General features: G+C 41.7%; 1 protein-coding gene across 1 annotated transcript in view; it reads left to right on the top strand.

Moving 5' to 3' along the window:
* The window catches only part of MRPS27 (mitochondrial ribosomal protein S27), a 102,438-nt gene that overhangs the window by 6,112 nt on the left and 74,902 nt on the right, over positions 1-21,424 (top strand). Inside the window, exons 3-4 of the mRNA XM_075854868.1 lie at positions 2,364-2,434; positions 3,370-3,428. Of these exons, the coding sequence (XP_075710983.1) occupies positions 2,364-2,434; positions 3,370-3,428 (130 nt within the window). The remainder of the gene's footprint in view (positions 1-2,363; positions 2,435-3,369; positions 3,429-21,424) is intronic.

The following is a 21,424-nucleotide window of genomic DNA, read 5'->3' as shown; positions in this document are numbered from 1 at the left end:
TCTTTATGACCTTTCTAGTCCAGACTAGGTTATATGTACTTGCAGTGAATCAGTTTTTACTTTAATATGTGGATTACACCTTATTTTGTATTTTTTTTTTTTACCCATATGACCTACCCACTATTAAATTACTGCTACTGTGAACACATGTAGGGATGTCTGTGCAAAATGTCTACTTGAAACACAGAAGTAGTTACAAAATATTTATTGGGGCTTTTTCATATTTACTCAAGCCATTACTTTTTTACAGAAAATTATAGACGGCTCATTACCACTTTTTTGTCAAAAAATAACAGTAAGGAGTCCTCCATACCTCTAGAGCAGGGATCTCCAACCTGTGGCACTACAGATCTTTAATAAAAATTCAACTCCCTGGACGAATCGGGCATCATACACTTTCCTGTTTCCCTCCACGACCCTTATAAGATTGGGGTAGAAGTGCTAAAGGAAAGTAAAGTAGGTACAGCAGTCAGAATGAGCAGTAATAGTATAGCATAGAAAATCCGGCTTGCAGTAAAAAGAAGGGACATGCCCTATCTTCGGGCGTTTACGCCTCTGACCCCACATTGACATCAATGGGAGGCAGAGAAAGCGTATTTCGCTGCGTTTTATGCCCATGGCGCTCAATGGCCGTGGGCAAAATACGCCGTGAAAATCGGCGTGCAGGCAGAGGAAAATCTGCCTCTAAATTTCAAACTGAATTTTGAGGCAGATTTCCCTCCTGCAAAAAAACTGTGAACTCACCCTAAGGAAGGAACAGATGGGTTTAATTGGTATGTAAGTTATCGATGGGATTTCTTCTTCCTTCTCCTTTTTCCATCTGTTACCTTCTTGTTTGTGCTGTTTGCAGCAGACACGCCGAGCGCTGGATCTATTTCATTATTGCTTTGTTATCCCTCTGAGCCATTCGCCTTGAAAACGTTTCTATACATTGCTCTCACTCAATCCCATCCCTGTTTGGCGTAAAATATATAGTTCTCACACTATAAAGCATCCAAAGACGGACATCTGTTCCCTCATATGGTCACACCAAAATGTATTTTTCTACGTTAAAGTGTTACCATAGTGAACCAATTTTAGTTCCTTTGTGGACATTGTAAAGCACTGTTCACTGGTTTATTTTATTAACGGCGCCATGATAGTGTTGTGGAAGTCAATGGCTCAAAATATATTCGACTGAAATTTAGACGAGTGTTCCAACATACACTCACGCCAGGAACTTTATCCAGCAATCCTAATCAGGAGATTTCATACCGGTATAGATCGAGAGAGGAGAAATAACACACAGACGCTGCTGGTATGTTGAAAATACTCCTCTGGGGGTTTATTGCCAAACTCCATTACAATAATCTCATTCAAAAGGGGTGTAGGCTTGAGGTTAACCAATCAGAGGCAATATGATAACTCTGCTCCGCCAATAGCTGACCATAAGAATATTTCAAATGCATAATTATAATACTTCATTAAAATGCTGACATCCAGTAACACCTGGAGACAAGCATAAAATGGTGTGGTGTTAGATGTTCTTTCCCATGAGGGAGTTTGTTGCGATAACGACAAATAGTTGCACTTTATGTCTGGGCGTTCAGCCAACCCGCTAGCCATGGATGCATGAAGGCGACACGATGATCACATAGACATAACACATTTCTTTGAGACTTGAGCAGAACTATGTAGAGGAAAGGTCATTAAAATAATGGAGAATAAATATATTCGTAATAAGCAAATAGGCCATCCTTCACAATAGTTATGACAGATCCCATTAATTTCCAATGTATCTGTCATTTTGTTGTTTTTACAAAAAATAGCGGTTCAGACTACGCTACTCTGTCCATTAAAAAGAAAATAAACTACGTCAGAATGAACCCTAATGATAGTGTGAACACAGCTAAGGTTCATACAGTGCAGTTTTTTTTTTAAACTTATTTTAGACAAAACTAGGAGTGTTTTTTAAACTGCACGGTTCCGATTCTCCGAATGCTATAATATTAATGCATTCCTATGGCGTACACTTTATATGGAGTCCGTAAAAATAAATACATTGCAGTGTGCTCTGTCTGATGGCATGTTTTAGACTATACCCCCTTTTGAAGCACAGATTCAGTTCTTTTAGGGGGAATATGGTGTGATATGTCACTCAATACTGAACCATACGGACCGCAGTACGGTTCTGTATTGTGATCTGTAATGCACAGCTGTCCCCCAGGCATGTTATCAGATTACTCCAGCATGTAAAGGCATAGCTTCAGATGATTAATATGGCTAGGAAAATGGTTTGCATTATCTGCTTCTATGTGTTATTTATTTTTAGGAATATATTAACAATCGAAAGAGGAGTTACAATATCTTCTTGTCTTTTACAGCTGACCTAGCAGCACTTATGGATAAGTGCTATGATCGAAAGATTCCAGTGAGCTCTCTGGTCATTGCACGGGTAAGGAAATTTTGCTTTTCGTCCTATATACGTAACATCGTGTTATTAGCCAGTAATAGAAAATAGCAGGTATAATAAGCAATCTGGCTGTTTAGTAACCCACGTTACTAGGCTTAGCATGTATCACTGTGAAAATATTGGTAATTGAGAAGGCAGTGATGTCTGTACAGGAGCTAATAGTGGCATCTGGAGTATTGCAGAATGCTTGTCAGGCATTAAAATATACTTTCTAGCATATTTAAAGGAACTCCGCAGCGTGGCTGTCGGCAGAGCTAGAGGTGACGGAAACTATGCAAAAACTACACTGCTAGCCAGTACGGGTTCAGCCTATAAGCGTCAAAGGATATGACGTTCTTCACTGAGACGTCACGTAGTACATCTCCATGCCCCAGAATGTGCAGTTGAACCTGTAGAAAACAGTGAGGCTGATTTTAGGGCTGTAAGGGAGGTCAACCATCACATTTGTGCAATTTTAAGGGTATGTGCACACGCTTAGCTAAAAACGTCTGAAAATACGGAGCAGTTTTCAAGGGAAAACCGCTCCTGATTTTCAGACGTTTTTTACGGCCATTTTTTTGGAGACGTTCTTCTATAGTCAATGAAAAATGGCTCCAAAAACGGCTCAAGAAGTGACATGCACTTCTTTTTCGTGCGCGTCTTTTTACACGCCGTTTTCTGAAAATGGGGCGTAAAAAACCGCCCCTTCGGAACAGAACGCCGTATTTCCCATTGAAATCAATGGGCAGATGTTTGGAGACATTCTGCTTCCGTTTTTTTCAGGTGTTTTTCGAGGTGTAAATGCCCCGAAAACACTACGTGTGCACATACCCTTAGATGTTATGAATAATTCGTTTTTAATTCTTCATTGGAATTTACATTTTGTTTAATATACTGTTCAGTGTAGTGCAAGTAGTCACGTCTCTTTTACTTTTCAGTTTATTGACAATATTCAATGCAAAGAAGAAATTGACATGGGTGAATATTACCTATATAAGTAAGTAATGTTACTATCATATATTGTCTTTGTCTAATTTTTTTTTGCCTGAACGCAAGCTGAGATTTTGTTGTTGTGAACTACGCTGCTGCTCCAGTCTTTCGGTAATTGCCCTTTAAAGATGAATTCAGTGCCAAGGGAAGCTGCGGGTGGATGCATCTTTCTCCTGCAGCGACAGCTACTAGAGAAATGTGGTATTACATGTGATACATGGTCACACAGACTCTGCGCATCTGTTTGCATTGGCTCTCTGCTCTGTCTAAAAGGAGGATACCTGAGTGGTAGACCCCTCCTAATGGGACAACCCTTTTAAAATTTCTCTAACCAGCAGTGAGGGATAAGTTATACAATGGATCAAGGCTGCCGCTCTAAGTTTAAAGGAATACTCTGTTCTTAAAGAGAACCTTTCACCTCCCCATACATGTGCAGCATGTAATGGGGAGGGCTGAACAAACCCTGGGGCACTTTAAAAAAAAAAAAAAAAATTTCTACCTCCCCCCGTTATTTAGATATGGGTGCCGTTATATTTGGAGCCCGATATTTAAATATCCCCATGAACTGTCAACAGGGCATGTACTGGCAAGGGGGCGTATTACAATGGCTGTGTCACTGTCCAATCAGATATGGACATGGTTACAGAAAGAGAGCGAGCAAGTGTGTGTGCGTGCGCACACGCTCTCGCTGTTACTCTTCAGCTTTCAAGATTAGTCTTCTGCCGAGCTGGCAAGGGGGTGTGTCACTGCTACGGACAGTGTAAGCACTCCCTAACTTACACTGTCTGTAGCAGTGACACGCCCCCTTGCCAATTCGGGAGAAAATACTGATATTCAAAGCTGAAGAGTGAGAGCGCGCGCACGCACACTCTCTCTCCTCGCTCTTGCTGTGGCACTGTCCATATCTGATTGGATATTGTCACAGACATGGTAACATGCCCCCTTGCCAGTAGACGCCCCGTTGACAGTTCAGAGAATTATTTAAATATTGGGTGCCAAATATAACGGCACCATTATCTAAATAACGGAGGGAGGTAGAAAAAGAATTTAAAGTGCCCCAGGGTTTGTGCAGTCCTCCCCATTACATGCTGCACTCAGCTGCACATGTATGGGGAGCGAAAGGTTCTCTTTAAATTACGTTTTACATTAATTTAATTTGCTTCATAGTTTAGGTATATGTAAAAGCTTGTCACCTTGTGAATCCTCTTCAAGCAGGAGAATGGGCGTACCAAGCAGTAACTCTTTCATACATTCTATTAGTTAAACTTTTGGAAGGTGCACTACAGGTCCCAGTTTGCACAACATTTTCAGGACAAACGGACTCTGACTGGGAATGAAAAATTTTTGGACTGCCCTATTCATTCTGTAAAAAATACTGTAACGCTGATGGGACAGGAAAACGGTAGTGTGAATAGAGCCTTAAAGAATAACTGTACTTTCAGAAAAGTTTTGTTATCTCATAGAGACATATCAGAAGTTTTGATCGGTGGAGGTCCGGGTGCTAAAATCCACAGCATCGCTGAAATGGAGTGGAAAAAGCTCTCGGCACCTTCGGCTGTGATTGGTTCTCATTGTCAGTTTGAAGACAGCTCACATAAAACGTCTATGAGCCCATCCTTAGGCTGACCAGGAAAACTGATCACAGCTGAAGGTGCAGAGCACTCGACTGAGCGATTCTGCCTCTTCGTTTCCGCGTTGGTAAGGTTCTTTTACGGATCCCCACCGGTCAAAACTTCTGATGTCAGGTGCGTGGCCAGGACGCAGACAGGGGAAGAGCTCCACTGTCTACAGTTATCTGCCTCAATCCTCATTGTAGATCCTACCATCGTTACTGATATCCTCATCATCCCCCGGGGAATGTTTTAAGACTACTCTTGCCCGGATCAGTGTCTTTGGTGAGTCTAGGCCTACCGCGTCGACCGGCGCACTGTACTAAATTTTGCTGCGGCGATTGATCTCTGTCCCCTTATAAAAAGACTAGTTGCCTCCTTACCATCAGCTGGAGAGGGGGCTATACTCCTCCTATACTCGGCACTCTCGCAGTTATCCCAGGCATCCTGCCGGAAGACACTGGGCCAAGTTGCGGCCCAGTGCATGGCCTGAAGCTGCGACCTAGGTTTGGCAGTCGCTGGACGACGCCACATTGCCGGAATGCTTCCCGGTGCCCTGCCAAGTATATTCATCCTCTGGAGTGTGAGGAAACCCTCCACATACTTCAGACACCGTCAACGGTGTAGAGAGGTGACTGCATTGCCACGAGGCCCACTAAGTAGATAGAATTCCTGTGTTTTGGAAGCGGCTCCCAGATGTCGTCTGAAAGCGTCACTTGAGCAACCTGGTAAGTTTACTTGTGGGGCTAATACACGCCCTCTTTCTGGGGATCAATCCTGCACTCGTAGATGGGACAAAGGGGGTTTGAGGCCTCTACAGTGCTATAGCCATAGCCTAAACTCCGTCCCGTCCCCCCTCGCCGGACACTCAAGGCTGCATAGTGGTGGCTAAAAAAAAACCAACCTAAACAAACCTCACACCAAAGAAATGGCGTATGCTGGGGTCCCTAAATGTAAGTAGAGAACCAAAAAGGGACATAGCCCTTAAAGAAATAGTATACTAAATAATATGCAAAAGTACAAAAAATCTTTATTAAATATACTCAACAATGACATGTAGTTGAATAAAAAAGGGATACATCATACACGGAGATATATACAGCAAGGTCAGATGAAATAGACCATAGACAAAACAGTCAAGCATCCAAGGATGACCAGACCACGCTCAAGTAGTCCACAGGACAGAGAATATAAACCGTGGGCATAGGGTAATGCAACCCACATACGATATAGTGCTGCCTACTAAGTATAGCAATGTACAGAGATAGACTAGAAAGTCTACTGCTGCCTGCAGAATATATAACAATCCGCAAGATAAAGCTGAAGGCGTCCTAAGTAAACATGCAGGCTCAAATTAGCCACAAAGAGGGGCTAAAAATAACTGGACACAATGGAACAATCATGTAGAAACTAGAGACCAGCACATACCCTGGGACATGGTGAGGAGCGATGGAGATCAAAGACGGATGGATGAGTGAACGCCTCGACGCGCGTTTTGCCCTGTAGACCGGCTTCGTTCATAGTGGTGGCTGCCCTACACCAGCGGGGAAGCGTATGCGCATTTTACTTGCACCACCTGCACTCTCCTGCCCGTATTGAGCTACTAAGAATCATCTCACCGTTGCGGTCTAAACCATACCTGCAGCAGCGACACTTATTTGAGTTGCCTCAAAGCTCTTATTCTCTACATAAGACGTAACTTGGACTGACACTATGGCTCCTCACTGAGCTATTTCTGTAGCTATTTACCATTCACCAGCTTGGTGAGACATCTATCTCCGGCCTGATGTACCCTGTCCATCCTCCGTTCTCCTAACTTTGCAAAGGGTTCTAAATCATCAGCAAGTGGAAAAGCTCTGCTTTAATTATTCTGGATCTACCTCAACATAGATCCCACGGGACGTAGGACTTCCTAACTTGCCTACCACACTGTTTTTAAGACACCTGGAACATCCAGAACCAGCAGTTTGGATAAGTTTGTTAGTAAATCAAATCTCTCTGAGACCGTGAGAGAGAACCCAGCCATCAAAACTACAGACACAATGGCGTAAATAAAAACCTTTCAAATCCCTCCTTGGAGGAAGACTGACCCAGATGATCCCTAGACCACTAAGGATCTCTCGCTCATTCATCAACAGCCTTAACTAGAGCGCTTAAACCTGTTATTAAAGACTTGCACGATATCAAACTAGATGTAAAGCACATCGGATCTCGTGTTGAATCCTTGAAAAACACCCAGGCTCAAGTCGTCTCCTACACTGAAGCAACCACGTCTTCCTTCCATTCTTGTTAATCATACCTCAATGTCTTTGGAGTGGTTGGAGGATCAAGATCACAGGGGTAGGCGCAGCAACATTAGAATAAAAGACCTTTCAGAGACGGTTCCGCCGGAATCTATCTTCCATAAAGTTAAACAAATTTTGATTCTAGGAGTTTCGTACAAAGAAGTCTCCTTATAACGTTCACACAGGGCTCTCGGGATAAAACCAAAACCTTTCGGAACCACCTAGAGACATTATCTGTAGACTATTAAACTCCCGTGTAAGAGATGATATTCTAAGACTTTCCAGAGACCGAGAACCAATACAATTCGAGGGATCGAAATTCTCTCTCCTTTTTTCTCGACCTTTCTAATGTCACAGTGGCCAAAAGCAGGGCTTTGAAACCACTTAAGGATGTACTTAGGAAGCGCAATATTCCATACAGGTGGCTGTTTCCATTTGGTATTTCCTTCAAAGCCTACAGTAAAAGGCTCACCGTCTGCAAATATACAGATCTTGAAGAAGCGTTATCCACCATGGATGTGACTGATCTACCCATCTCTGATTTGGGCCCAAGTTCAAGACCTTTCAGCTCTACCTTCCATCGCTTCGCCTACCCCATTGGAAACTGTCTGTTCCATTAAACGCTTCAAAGGTCGTAAAAATTCTGGGCAACTAGCACCCAAAAGGATCGACATGAACTGCACTTGACTCTGTACGGTAAAACTATTGTTTACTTTAGTCTGTACCTAGGCCTCCAACCTCATATACTATATCTCTCACTTGTTTGGACAGGACTACTGTCTACTTTCTGTGTATTTTCAAAAGTATACATCCACCTCTGAGCATTTGTTAACTTGTCTTTTCACTGTTGTACTTCCGCCTCACCTATACATCTACCTGACATAGGGGAGATGTTATTGTCCCTCCTTTACCTCCTGTTATAGTACTGTTTTTGCTTTCTAGAGGTACTTGTGTGCTTTTCTGCATATCCAAGTTCATGTTGTACTCCACTTTGCAATACATGTTCTAGGTACCTAGTCCACTGTCAGGTAACACGCACGCACATGCACACGTTATTTAGTCTTTAGGATGGCTTTTAGACCTTCTTGCTTAAAACGTCTTACATGAATCATACCAAGGTGTCTGTTTTGAGATGAAGTGGTGGATTGCGTTGTATCCCACGGTTATTCACAATTAGTTTGTACACCATTTGACTAGATACCTAATAAGTCACTTAGTTTCTCTATAACACCTGTCTTCTCCCCTTGTACGGAGTCCTCCTATGATCTGAGCTTCATGGAATAATCCTCACTAAGTTATATCACTAGCGGTTATTATAAATGTAGGCTTGGCTGCCATACCATTATAATGACAAATCTAGTCATTACTTAATGTTATTGGTTGGACCCCAATGTTTTTTGGTTCTTGTCATATTGTAATTACTTTCTTTACTTGAAATTCCATACCTTTTATGGCTCACTCTCCTAGTGGACCACATTTTCATGCTCCGATATCCTCTTCACTCATACGACATATGGCATCACTTACAGACTTATTGGAAGATTCTCTGGTAGTCTCCCTTCCTGTCATGCTCCCTTATCCCCATCTCACTATTCCACCATGGCTCATAATTTCATTCGGATAACCTCCCTACAACGTGAGGTGATTTAATGAACCACAGAAGAGAAGTCAAATTATTTCCCTTTTTAAAGAAATCTCGATCTGATATTTTATTGCTCCAAGAGACGCACTTTAGGTCTTCACACAGACCACCTCTATCCCACCACCATTACTCCTATTGGTACCATAGTACATACACCTCCTCCAAAGGTGTAAGCATTGCAATACGCAAGAACCTACCCTACTCACACACTGTCACAGCCTGAGCAAGACGGAAGACTTCTATTTATTAAAGGACATTTAGCTGGTATGAAAATTTCCATTGCAAATATTTACGCACCAAGCCAACAACAGATGATCTGGTTAATTGAGACTCTAGAAAAATGCTCTGCCCATTCCTTTCCCTCCCTTTGAAGGCTGCAGAAAACCCTTGTCTCGTTGGGACTTAGTCTCTGTCACTGAGATGTAAAAGTCTCCAAACATCACTACTCTATTTTCTCCAAGGTGTATAACTCCTATCATAGATAAGACTACTTCCTCACTTCCAAACAACACCTCCCTTTGATTGATGCAGAGATAGACAGGATAACCCCCTCAGACCATGTTCCAGTACATATTTTACTTTATCCAACTTACCCCCTAAGTCATGGAGGCTCCATGAAACCCTGCTTGACTATGACATCGGTTTGAATTGAGATGAGTAATTTCTATCTGAATTCTTCCTACTGAATGAGAGCCCTGACAATCTTTTCCCCTCTGATTTGGGAAACCCATAAAGGAGTGAACTCATAGCTCTAGGATCCAGACTTAAAAAAACAAAGACGTGCAGAGCTAAAATGTCTGCTGACACAATTTTCTGCCATGGCAACTTTGGGGAAGAGATCTCTGGCTCTCCAAGCTCAACCGGAATTATCAGTTTTGAGAAGCAAACTAAAAGATCACCTTAAAGAGGCTCTGTCACCAGATTTTCAAACCCCTATCTCCTATTGCAGCAGATCGGTGCTGCAATGTAGATAACCGTAACGTTTTTTTTTTTTTTAAAAACGAGCATTTTTGGCCAAGTTATGACCATTTTTATATTTATGCAAATGAGCCTTTCTTAAGTACAACTGGGCGTGTTTAAAGTTATGTCCAAGTGGGCGTGTATTGTGTGTGTACATCTGGGCGTTTTTACTTGTTTTACTAGCTGGGCGTTGTGAATAGAAGTGTATGATGCTGACGAATCAGCATCATCCACTTCTCTTCGTTACCACCCAGCTTCTGGCAGTTCAGACACACAGCGTGTCCTCGCTCATCCGACGCGATGAAGTTCCTGTGGGAGGAAGTGAATGACGTCACAGCGAGGACACGCTGTGTGTCTGTGCACTGCCAGAAGCTGGGTGGTAACGAAGAGAAGTGGATGATGCTGATTCGTCAGCATCATACACTTCCATTCACAACGCCCTGCTAGTAAAACAAGTAAAAACGCCCAGATGTACACACACAATACACGCCCACTTGGACATAAATTTAAACACGCCCAGTTGTACTTAAGAAAGGCTCATTTGCATAAATATAAAAATGGTCATAACTTGGCCAAAAATGCTAGTTTTTGGAACAAAAAAAACGTTACTGTTATCTACATTGCAGCGCCGATCTGCTGCAATAGGAGATAGGGGTTTGAAAATCTGGTGACAGAGCCTCTTTAACGTACGCTCTGCTAAATTATATCAACACAGCCAATTCAGCCAATTCAAATTTTATGCTCATGGTGACAGGGTTCGAAAATGATGTCCTCTCTAATGCAGAAAAAATCGGAAACGTCCTTTATCTCAATCAAAAAGACAGGAGGGAGATCGGTATCAAATATAGAGGATATAACTACAGAATTCCTTACATTTTGTAAGTCCCTATATAATCTTCTCTCTGTACCTGACTCGGAGATCCTCACTTCCCAATTCTTAGACTCAATAGTCCTCCCTTCACTCTGAGTCAGACAAACAATCCCTCACCACACCTTTTTACATTACAGGAACTTACCTAAGTGTTGAACACGATCCCCCACGGGCAAGAGTCCGGGTCCAGACGGACTTCCAATCTCGTATTCTAAAAAATTCCAACACACTCTCCCTCCTAAATTCCTCAGTTTGCAACGACCTCCTTGTTGGTGGACCGCTACTCTCGCCGTCCTTGGAGTCGCTCATTACCTTGATCCCAAAAGAGGGAAAAAATCCTGAGGAATGTGGCAGTTATCATCCAATATCCCTCCTTAATGCGGATTTGAAGAGGTGGGCGAAGCTGTTGGCGAACAGATTAAAACCTTTCCTATCAAACTTATTGGCCATGCACATATGGGATTTGTTCCGGGCAGAGAAGGCAAACATAACACCTCCCGCCTCATCCACCTTCCCTATCATGCCAATAAACTACCCCTGGTTTTTCTCGGTACTGACGCAGCGAAAGCTTTTGACCGGGTCAACTGGTGTATTATGCATACTTCCTTAGAAAAGTTTAATTTCCCCACAACTTTCATTGGGGCAATTTTCTCACTCTACCCAGAGCGAGGCTCAAATTGAATGGCACTTTCTCCCCATATTTTAATATCCTTAACGGTACTAGACAGGGATGCGCCCTTTCCCCCTCCCTCTTTATACTATCCATGGAAACCCTTATACAGAAGATTCGCCAAGCCGATGGTATAGAATGTATGAAGGTTGGCAATCTTACGCATTTGCGGATGATTTACTTCTGATAACAAACCATTTAATTGCTTTCCCCCGGATTATGTAGATCTTTAGTGAGTTTGGTAATATTTCTAACTTCAAAATAAATTTCACAAAATCAGAATCCTTAATGTCTCCATACCTGCCGCTGACATTGGCACTCTTAAATCTTGTGCCACATTTAAATGGTCCGAAAAAGCAAAAACATACCTAGGAATCAATCTCTCAAATGACCTTTCCCTTTTATTCCCGTTTACACCAACTTAAGTCTCCGCTACAAGCTCTTAAAGTCCCTCTCCTCTCCTGGATGGGCAGGAAAAACTTCCTTAAGACCTATATACTTCCTAAAATCTTATATGTTCTACAGACTGTACCCATCTGTCTTCCACAATCCTTCTTTAATAACATAAATAGTTTGTTTGGACACTTCATGTGGGCAACTTAACACTCCAGACTGGCGCATAGAACCCTTACCCTTAAAATTCCACAAGGGGGAATGGGCCTACCAGACGTTCAACAATACTACCGAGCTAATCACCTCGGTAGATGCGTCCTTTATAAATAGGCGGGAAAAAAACAACTCCTCGTTGACAGAGAGATCCCTCCTGGAACCTGAGATGTTTTCTTTGCTATGGGGTCAATATACTGGTCAGATACCTCCATCTAATCTCAACCCCAGTTCTAGAGGTACCATCTCGGTTTTCCATAACTATTTATCATCATTGGACCCCTACCTCCTTTTCCCCAATGATGCCTATAAACTATTTCCCCCTCACCTTAGGAATTCCCCACTCTAAAAACAGTATCTGGGCGAGACTGAATTATACTCCTCTACATTCTTTCGAGATTCCACGACTCCTAATATTACAGACCTCCTCTCCACTCCTTGTACTGATACAAGTAACTTTTTACACATAGCTGGATATAAGAGCTTGTACCTCAAATTTAAACATTAATTTCCCTCTTACAGACACCTCTTGGCTAGACACCTTATTCCGCTTCCCCTCTACTCCTACCAGACTTCCCTCCAAGATATACTCCGATCTTATTCTTTGTTCAGTAACCCCTAAACCGGGTTACATTATAACTTTGGAAAAAGAGCAACACCTCCTGGTTGTCCTCGTGATCTCCACTATTTTAAGACACTCACGTGCCTTCTCAAGGTGTGTGAGAATCCAAGAGAATACTTTCAAAACACTTACCAGGTGGTTCAGAAATCCTGAATTTCTGCACTAAATTTAACACTTGATGAGTTATGTTGGTGCTGTGGTCAGGATACGGGTTCCCTCACACACATCCGGTGGAATTGTCCGCTCTCAAACTTTTTTGGCAAACCGTATTTGGGCTCCTACCCCTTCCTTCCAACCAGCCAAAAATGACTTCACTACCCACCTCTTCACTGCTGCGAAACTATTGATCCATCTTCATTGGAGATACAAAGCACCTACATCCATACAACAATGGTACGACAAAATTGATCACATTTGCAGGATGGAGGAACTAGCAATTTGGGAGGTTTAGAGGCAAATTTAGAATGATTTCTATCTGGAGTCCTTGGCGGTCTTCCAGGAATGCTTCTCAACCTCCACCTCTCCATCCTCCGCCTATATCGTCACCCTCTTCTTGCCCAACATAGTTCCTCCCTCCCTCCCTCGTCTTGGAATTTACTTTGGGAGATGTGCTAACCTCCAACTATATAGTCCTCTAGCATGAAATACTTTGTCCTCCTTTATGATGTGTATACAATAGACATTTCACTATATTTGCATGTAATATTGTACATTTTGTTTTTTTTTATTGTTTGTGTTTTTACTTTACCTGTTCCGATTCAGTATCTTGGACCTGCGTGCTCTATATGTAAGATTGATACTACATTGGATAACATGTGCGTTATCTTATTTTCTTCATTCTGTAACCGTTACTACTTGAAACCTATTGGAGCATGTTTTCTATTTGTAAATCTTTTTATTCAAAAAAAGAAAATGAAAAAAAAAACCTAATTTCTGATATGTCTCTATGACATAGGGCTGGACAATTTAATAGAAAAAAATAACAAACTGAAATTCAGTGCAATTAACCTACGTAGTCTTGTGCCTTTCGGTTTCTTAGCCCCCCCCCCCACCTCCCCCCGTTTCAACTGTATCTACGTTCCCAGGACGCAGATACAATTCAATCCAATGGAAGAGCAGGGAGCCGTAAGGTCCCTGCTCTACCGGTCACTATGTATCGCACCTGTCTACGCTAAGCCACACAGACCGGAGGAGCAGAAGGATCCACTCAACTCGTCGTTGGAATGGGGTTAAGTGACTATGTATTTTATTAAGCACTATTTCGCCTGTGTGGGGGCAGTTATGGGGGTATTATACTATGTGGAGTGCAGTATGGAAGTAGTATACTGTGTAGAGGACAACTATAGGGGGCATTATATTGTGGCGGGCAGCTGTAGTGGGCATTATACTATACTGAATGGAGGGCAGTTATACAGGCATAATGTGTGGGGAGCACTAGAGGGCAATATACTGTGGGGGCATTGTCAGGGGGTATAATGTATAGTAGTTTACAGCAGGCTCAATAGGGTAAATATTCATCAATGGCGTAGTTTGCAAAAAGGGGTGTGGCCTAAATCATTCATTAATTGTAATAGAGTTTACATGTTCAATTAATCATGATTTTGATTTAGGTCATAATTTTCTGAAAGTACAGTTACTCTTTGAATATGCATTGCAAAATGCCTTTGTTTTTATGATCCTCACGGTAGAGTTTTACATTAACAATCGATAGGAGCCTAGGAGGAAGAACTCTGTGAATTCAGGTACAAATACCACTTGTATTGGCAAACCTGGCAGAGAAACTTTTTCCTGGACCAATTTTATCCCATTGAAGGGTAACTAAACTTTCTAAACTTTTGGCATGTCAAAGGTGACATGTCAGAAGTTTTGATCAGTGGGGGTCTGAGCACTGAGAACCCCACTGATCGCCAAAACTAAGCAGCAGAAGCACTGAGCCGCTTGATTTCTGATCGTCTTTTGTCGGAAATCCGAGCAATTGGTGTACGGGCTCATAGACTTTCTATTGAGCCCGTACACTAATTGCTCGGCTTTACGAGAAAAGCCAATCCGAAACGAAGCGGCTCAGCGCTCACCAGGCGCTTCTGCCGCTTAGTTTTAGTGATCAGTGGGGGTCTCGGTGCTCAGACCCCCACCGATCAAAACTTCTGACATGTCACTATGACGTGTCAAGTTTTTGGAAAGTTTAGTTACCCTTTAAGACAATTGCCTGTCCAAAGCCACCCTAAGTATGTGTAAGTGATCATAAAGAAATTAAATAAATTTCTCGTCTTCGCTTCTTTTTCTTGAATAAGCTAGTTAGAAAAACCACATTTGAGGCTGTATTAGGTCTGGTGAATACTGCAGATACCACAGTGATGGAGAAGGAAAGGACATTTATAGGGACATAAATAACGCTATGTTTTGGCCTTGGTGCTAGGGAGGACTCTTGGAGATGCATTATAAGTAAAATTGTCACAGTGCAATTGAAATGTCTTTAAGAGCACTTAAGTGATCTCAAGTATGTTTTCTTTCAAGGTATAATACTTTAGCATTTCAATCCTTAAGCAAATGGAAATGAATTGGGGATGCATGCAATATTCATGAAACTCAAATAGTGTAGGATCATTTGTAGCCTAGCATTTATTCATCATACAGATTAATGAGCGTTCCAGCTCTGTACGGCTAGTATTGCTGGCATTTTACATCAGCCCTGAAGTTTCTGCCAAGTAAAAGAGCAGTCTGTGAGGCGTGATTAGCCAATCTTCTGTAAATTCTTTTAAATTGTTGTCACTTGAGAAACTGTACACACAAGATCCCTGCCGTAACTTTAAAGGGAATGTCCACCTTTTTTTAATACCTTTTTTAATTTTTGAATTAATAGGTTGAAAATTATTTCTTAATATCCGTTTGTTACAGTCAGTGTCTTTATCCGATACAGAGCGCCGACGTTTTTCTAATTGACTTTTATTAAAAATGTTCTTTTACTTTTTGCGATGCAGCTTTTATGTATTCACTTTACATAGATGCTGCATAGCGCCGCTGTAAGCCAAATACAGCAGTCTGCTTGACCGATTGCTCAGATGACAGCAGCTCTTGTGTGCCTCTAACACTCCAGTTTACCCTAATACCTACCATTTCTAAATTCACCCCCCCAAAACCAAAAGTATCACAATACTATTAACTAAAAGTTAAACAATAAATTATATGTACACATAACTAAAAAATAAATTACATTTACTTAAAATCACTGAAAGTCCATACTTACTGATACAAGGGCAGGTTTTACTAGTGCCCAGCAGGATACAGACATGCCACATAGAGAAGATAACACCGGTACAAAATACTGATGAACAGCCACTCTCACACCTATCATTTATGAGGGGGTGGATGCTTAGTATTATTATTGCACGCAGATAAAGCTTATATAAGGGTCCCAGTCACATGGTTACTTGTAGTGCATCACGCCGGCTTGCAGCCTTTTGGTTATGCCCATACTATTTAGATCAGGCAGGTTGCCCGACACCTTGTATGTTCACTACACACAGTACTGACACACTATACACCCATTAGGTATTTAGTTGATATTTTGGCCAAAATGTGCAAGCTCGCAACCCACATAAAGGGTCCTCATAGTCTTGCGAGCCCCTACGCTCCTGATACAAACAAATCACTGAAAAATAAATTACATTCACTTAACCCCTTTCCGCTCTATATATATATATATATATATATATAATTACACACACACACACGGCACAGGACGTGTTGGAGTCTGGGACGGGCTGAGCCCACTCCATGGATCAAGCATGTCGGGTGTATCTTAGTCTTAACCCATGACGTAGCTGCCTGAGTGGTAACGATATGAGTGGGGAGGTTCTCTATGCTGCAGCCTTATTTAGTTACGTATTTCTTTATCTATTTTATTCATCTATGCCATCATGTCACATTGAATTTACACATGTATCTATTTTGAGGGGGTTTACCATATCCACTATATTTGCACTTTAATTGGCACCTAAGCCGTAAGAAAAAAAACAAAAAACTAATTTTCTCCCAAAAACAATATAAAAAAATAAAAAATTAGCACAACTGTTATCGCTGCGTCCGTAAAGTCCGAACTATCACAATATAACATTGTTTAACCCGCACAGTGAAAGTCGTAAAAAAAGAAATAGTAGTAAAACGCCAGAATCGCAAATTTTTGGTTACCCCATCTCCCAAATTTTTTTAAATAAAAAGTCTCATGTACAAATAGAATCTACAGCACACCTCGCAAAAATAAGCACCCATGCCTCTCAATCGACTGAGAAGTAAAAAAGATATGGCGACACAAAATATATATTCTATTTTTAACAATTAGTTTTTGCCTTGTAAATGTAGTGAATCATAAAAAAAACTAAACTATATAAATTTGGTATTGCCGTAATCGTATTAACCCACAGGATAAAGTTAACATGTCATTTTACCGCATGGCGAATGCCGTAAAAACCCTCAAAATTTGAGAAATCGCTGTTGTTTTCTTATTTCACCTCACAAATAAATGTTTCCCAGTACATTATATGGTACGATAAATGGTGCCTTGAAAAACCTGTAATTCGTCCCGCAAAAAACAAACCCTCAAACGCTTATATCGATGGAAAAATAAAAAAAGTTACGACTTTTGGAAGTTGGGATGGAAAAAGTGAAAATACGAAAAATGACCGACGGGAAAGAGCTACTGAACACCAGACTGGAGGGGTGCACCTAATGCAATGCTGCTACTGAACACCAGCTCGGGGAACTGAAAACAGGAGAGAGCGTGACTACTGTATACAAGCTTAGGGTGGGTGCACATAAGAGAGACTGTGGCTACTGAACACCAGCTCCAGGGGGCAGTGTAGTACATGTAGGAGAGAGAGAGAGCTGCCAACTTTTGCAAACTTTTACTTTTACAGTGCGGTTACTGTGCGTCCTTGCGGCGCTGATCACCAGGAGAGAGCAGTGCTTCATTATGCGCTTGGCAATGCTAACCACCAGGCGAAAGAGCAGTGCTGCATTATGTGATTGCCAAGTGTGTAGCAGCAACAAACACTGGTGATAAGCGCCACCAAGTGCATAATGAAGCGCTGCTCTCTTTTTCTGCATTTAGTGCCGTCAAGCACACAACATCGCTGGACACAGGGATAGGGCAAGCAAACCATGCCCCACTTGCAGTCTGTGGCACCAGTGCCACAGGTTGCTGACCCCTGATCTAGATTATTAATTTACCTCAATGTTTAACTATTTAAATCTATTATTGGTTTGTGGTTTGGGAGAAAACACACTCTGTGAACAGTTACCTGCTCACTGAGACTTTTCATCTCGCTAAACATAGCGATAGCCGCTATCCCTGCACTGCTGCTCAACTATAGATCGGAGTAGCAAGGCTGGGAGAAAATTATACGTACAATTAAAACGCATCGGCGGTCAGTCAGCTTCTCACTCAGACTGTCTGTCTCCTCAACGCAGCGATAGCTGTTAACCCTGCGCTGCTACCCAATTACAGATCGGCAGTGGTAGTCATTATCCCTGCGCTGCTGCTCAATCTAAGATCGGAGCGGCAACGCTGGGAGAGAAAATATTATAATAAAAACGCACCTGGTGACCAGTCAGCTATTCATGGAGACTGTCTATCTGGTTAAACGCAGCTGGTAATTCTGTGCTGCTAATCAATTAAAGACCGGAGCGGCAACGCTGGGAGAATATATACAACAATACACTCGGTGACCAGTTAGCTGTCCACTGAGACAGACTACGATTCTTTGCGGTGTGCATATGCAGGGTTTATTACAATTTCAATATAGCACTACCTCTTCTATTTCCACTGAAGGAGAAAAGCTATCAATAGCCTCCTTATCAGTGGAATTTGAACAATATTATAATCAAGAAATATAATAAAATAAGGTTCAATACTTTATAAATAACAAAAATAAAATAAACTGTGGCAATAAAAGGGGACATTGCACAGGACAAACCTTTCTCCTACTACACTAGTCGGTATCAATGCAATAATTGAAGGCGACATTTAACCCACCGTGCTCTACTTTTCCCTCTTTACCCATACCTACATTTCTTTATTACTCAATAGGTGGTGTACACCAGAGCATGGAGGGATAACAAAACTATAAATACAATATTAATAAAATTTGAGGCTCTACTCTCACAATTCCCATTATGACTGAGAAACATGATGGGGTTAATTACTATTAATGTGAGGCGCATTCAAAATTCATCACACGTCGTGCCTCACATCAGAAAACGGAAGAAATGTTTTTTATTATTATTACTGTTGGCAAAGTATCTAAATTGGTATCGAAATCGCAATACTAAACGAAGTATCGGTATCGAAGTCCAAATTCTGGTATCGTGACATCCCTAATTGTTATAGTAATGTAGTATTGTTATAGTAATTAGTATAGTAACGTAGTGGTATAGTAACGTAATACTGGTGTTATAGTAACGTAGTGGTGTTATAGTAACGTAATACTGGTGTTATAGTAACGTAGTGGTGTTATAGTAACGTAATACTGGTGTTATAGTAACGTAGTAGTGGTGTCATAGTAATGTAGTAGTGTTATAGTAATGTAGTAGTGGTATAGTAATGTAGTGTTATAGTAATGTAGTAGTGGTATAGTAATGTAGTATACTTATAATGTAGATGTAATATAATGTAGGATAATTTTATTCATTTATATACAGGTAATCATATACACAATTCCCTTTGTTCGACAATTGATATAGGTCCTATTCTCAAAAGTTCTTCCCGTACTCATACTCTTGAACGTCGTGCCACATTGAATAGAGGCACACGCCTTACACGATCCACATCTATATCACGTTCAGGAGGGGTAGGAATGTCAAGGATCATGTGGTACAAAGCCACATGGGTAGACAGGACTCTTCCACTACATGGCTTAATAGTAACCTTAAAGGGACATATAGATGTGGATCGTGTAAGGGATCATATAGGGGATTGCAGACGGAAGGAGGACACCCCGATATCTCGTCACATATGGGAATTTCATAATGGGGATAGTTCCTCTCTCAGATTCCAAGGCATTGAATATTTGAGACCTACTATGAGAGGAGGTGATATGAATAAAATTATCCTTCAAAAGGAAGCGCAGTGGATTTTTCGACTGCGCACCATTGCTCCCCTGGGCCTGAATGAACAAATTTCGTATGCCTGTTTCCTGTGACACCGTAGTGTCATCCAGAACTCTAAGTTATCGTCTAGAAACCTCTGTACCCCTGAATTACAGTCTGGTTTAGCCTATCTCGTTCATCATATACGATGTGAGGCTAATCGGAGTCCTTGATAGGAATTATTTTTATAATCATACTATTGAATGGATGAGTGATGGTTGCCTTATCATCATTGAAAGTCATGGTAGTTAACTTTTCACTATAGATGTGTACCACTTTGATAGAGTAATGAGTACACTCTAGGAGGTGTGAGGTATTGAGGACAACGCGTATCGATGTGAAGGGTTGCATCTAGTTCATAGTTAATATATCTTTGGAGTATTGACATCTATATATTGACGAGTAGCAGTGATACTTACCTGAAACCTGCCCATTGCTATGAATGTACTCCTCTGACAATAGATAACTACACTGGAATTTGTATGTGCCCGGCTGGTCGTCATAACAACGGGACGCAACTATGGTGTCATTAGACGATTCAACGCTGTGCACTCGGTGAACTCTGTGATCTGGTAATAGCGGGGATATGTGTGCTGGATTGCCGGCACATTGTCTTCTGTACAGGGCTCGGCTCCCATTCTGAGTATTTTATCCCCTATTGAGTAATAGATCCGCTTCTCGGATCTCCAGCGTTACTAGGGACGCTAGTCGTCCTATCTATACCTTATTGGCTGCCGATAAAGGGAGGCGTGCCACAATCCTGACAGGTTATGAGTGACGTGTCGGATGTGGATTGGTGGTACGCCGGGGGCATGTCAGTATTGGAGGAGGGCCCTAGCTCTTTAAAAGACCGGCACCTCGCCGGCTCGTGTGCGACCATTATATCTTGATCGTGCACGAGCCGGGAGGTTCATGAATGCACACAACCATGCGATCCGGCAGCTATACTGAATACTATCGTGTAACACTAATAATCCCTGATGATGTTCCACCAGTAAAGGTGGTTCTGAAACGCGTAGGATTAACGATATAGCATAATAACTAACAATTAAACATTTAGTGAATTCTGGTCAGTGATCTTGCAACAGGGTGCTTGTTACCGAATATTGGAGGTCTTGACCTTATTGCTGACCACATCATTATACGTGGCTTTAAGAGCCGGACTAGCGCAGCAGAGCGCAAGGTGTAGCGTGGTACGGCGCTATTACTAATCAATCATTAGGATTCAGCGAATATATAATAATAGGAGAGACTGGTCTGCAGGTGGATAGTATCTTTTGCCTTCTAGGCTATGTCTCTGCTGCTGACCATATGATTGAGCCTGTTATTTTGGCTTTAAGGGCCCATTTTAAAGACCTATCTAAATAAACTTATTTTAATCGTTCAGCTCAGGCAGTAATATTTTCAATTAGATGACCCCTCGAAAGACTATGCGCACTGTCCCTATACCAATCATCCTTGTGGGATTACCACTGATGGCTATTAGCCTAGCCTAATTAGTGGCCACATATCGAAATATAACGTATTTCGGCCGCAAGTCCCGGACCGAACACATTGCAGGGAGCCGGGCTTCTAGCATCATAGTTATGTACGA

Source organism: Rhinoderma darwinii, chromosome 1 (genome assembly GCF_050947455.1).
Source record: "Rhinoderma darwinii isolate aRhiDar2 chromosome 1, aRhiDar2.hap1, whole genome shotgun sequence".
Classification (NCBI taxonomy): domain Eukaryota; kingdom Metazoa; phylum Chordata; class Amphibia; order Anura; family Rhinodermatidae; genus Rhinoderma; species Rhinoderma darwinii.
The sequence above is the reverse complement of the archived record's forward strand: the minus strand, read 5'-3'. Positions and strand labels throughout refer to the sequence as shown.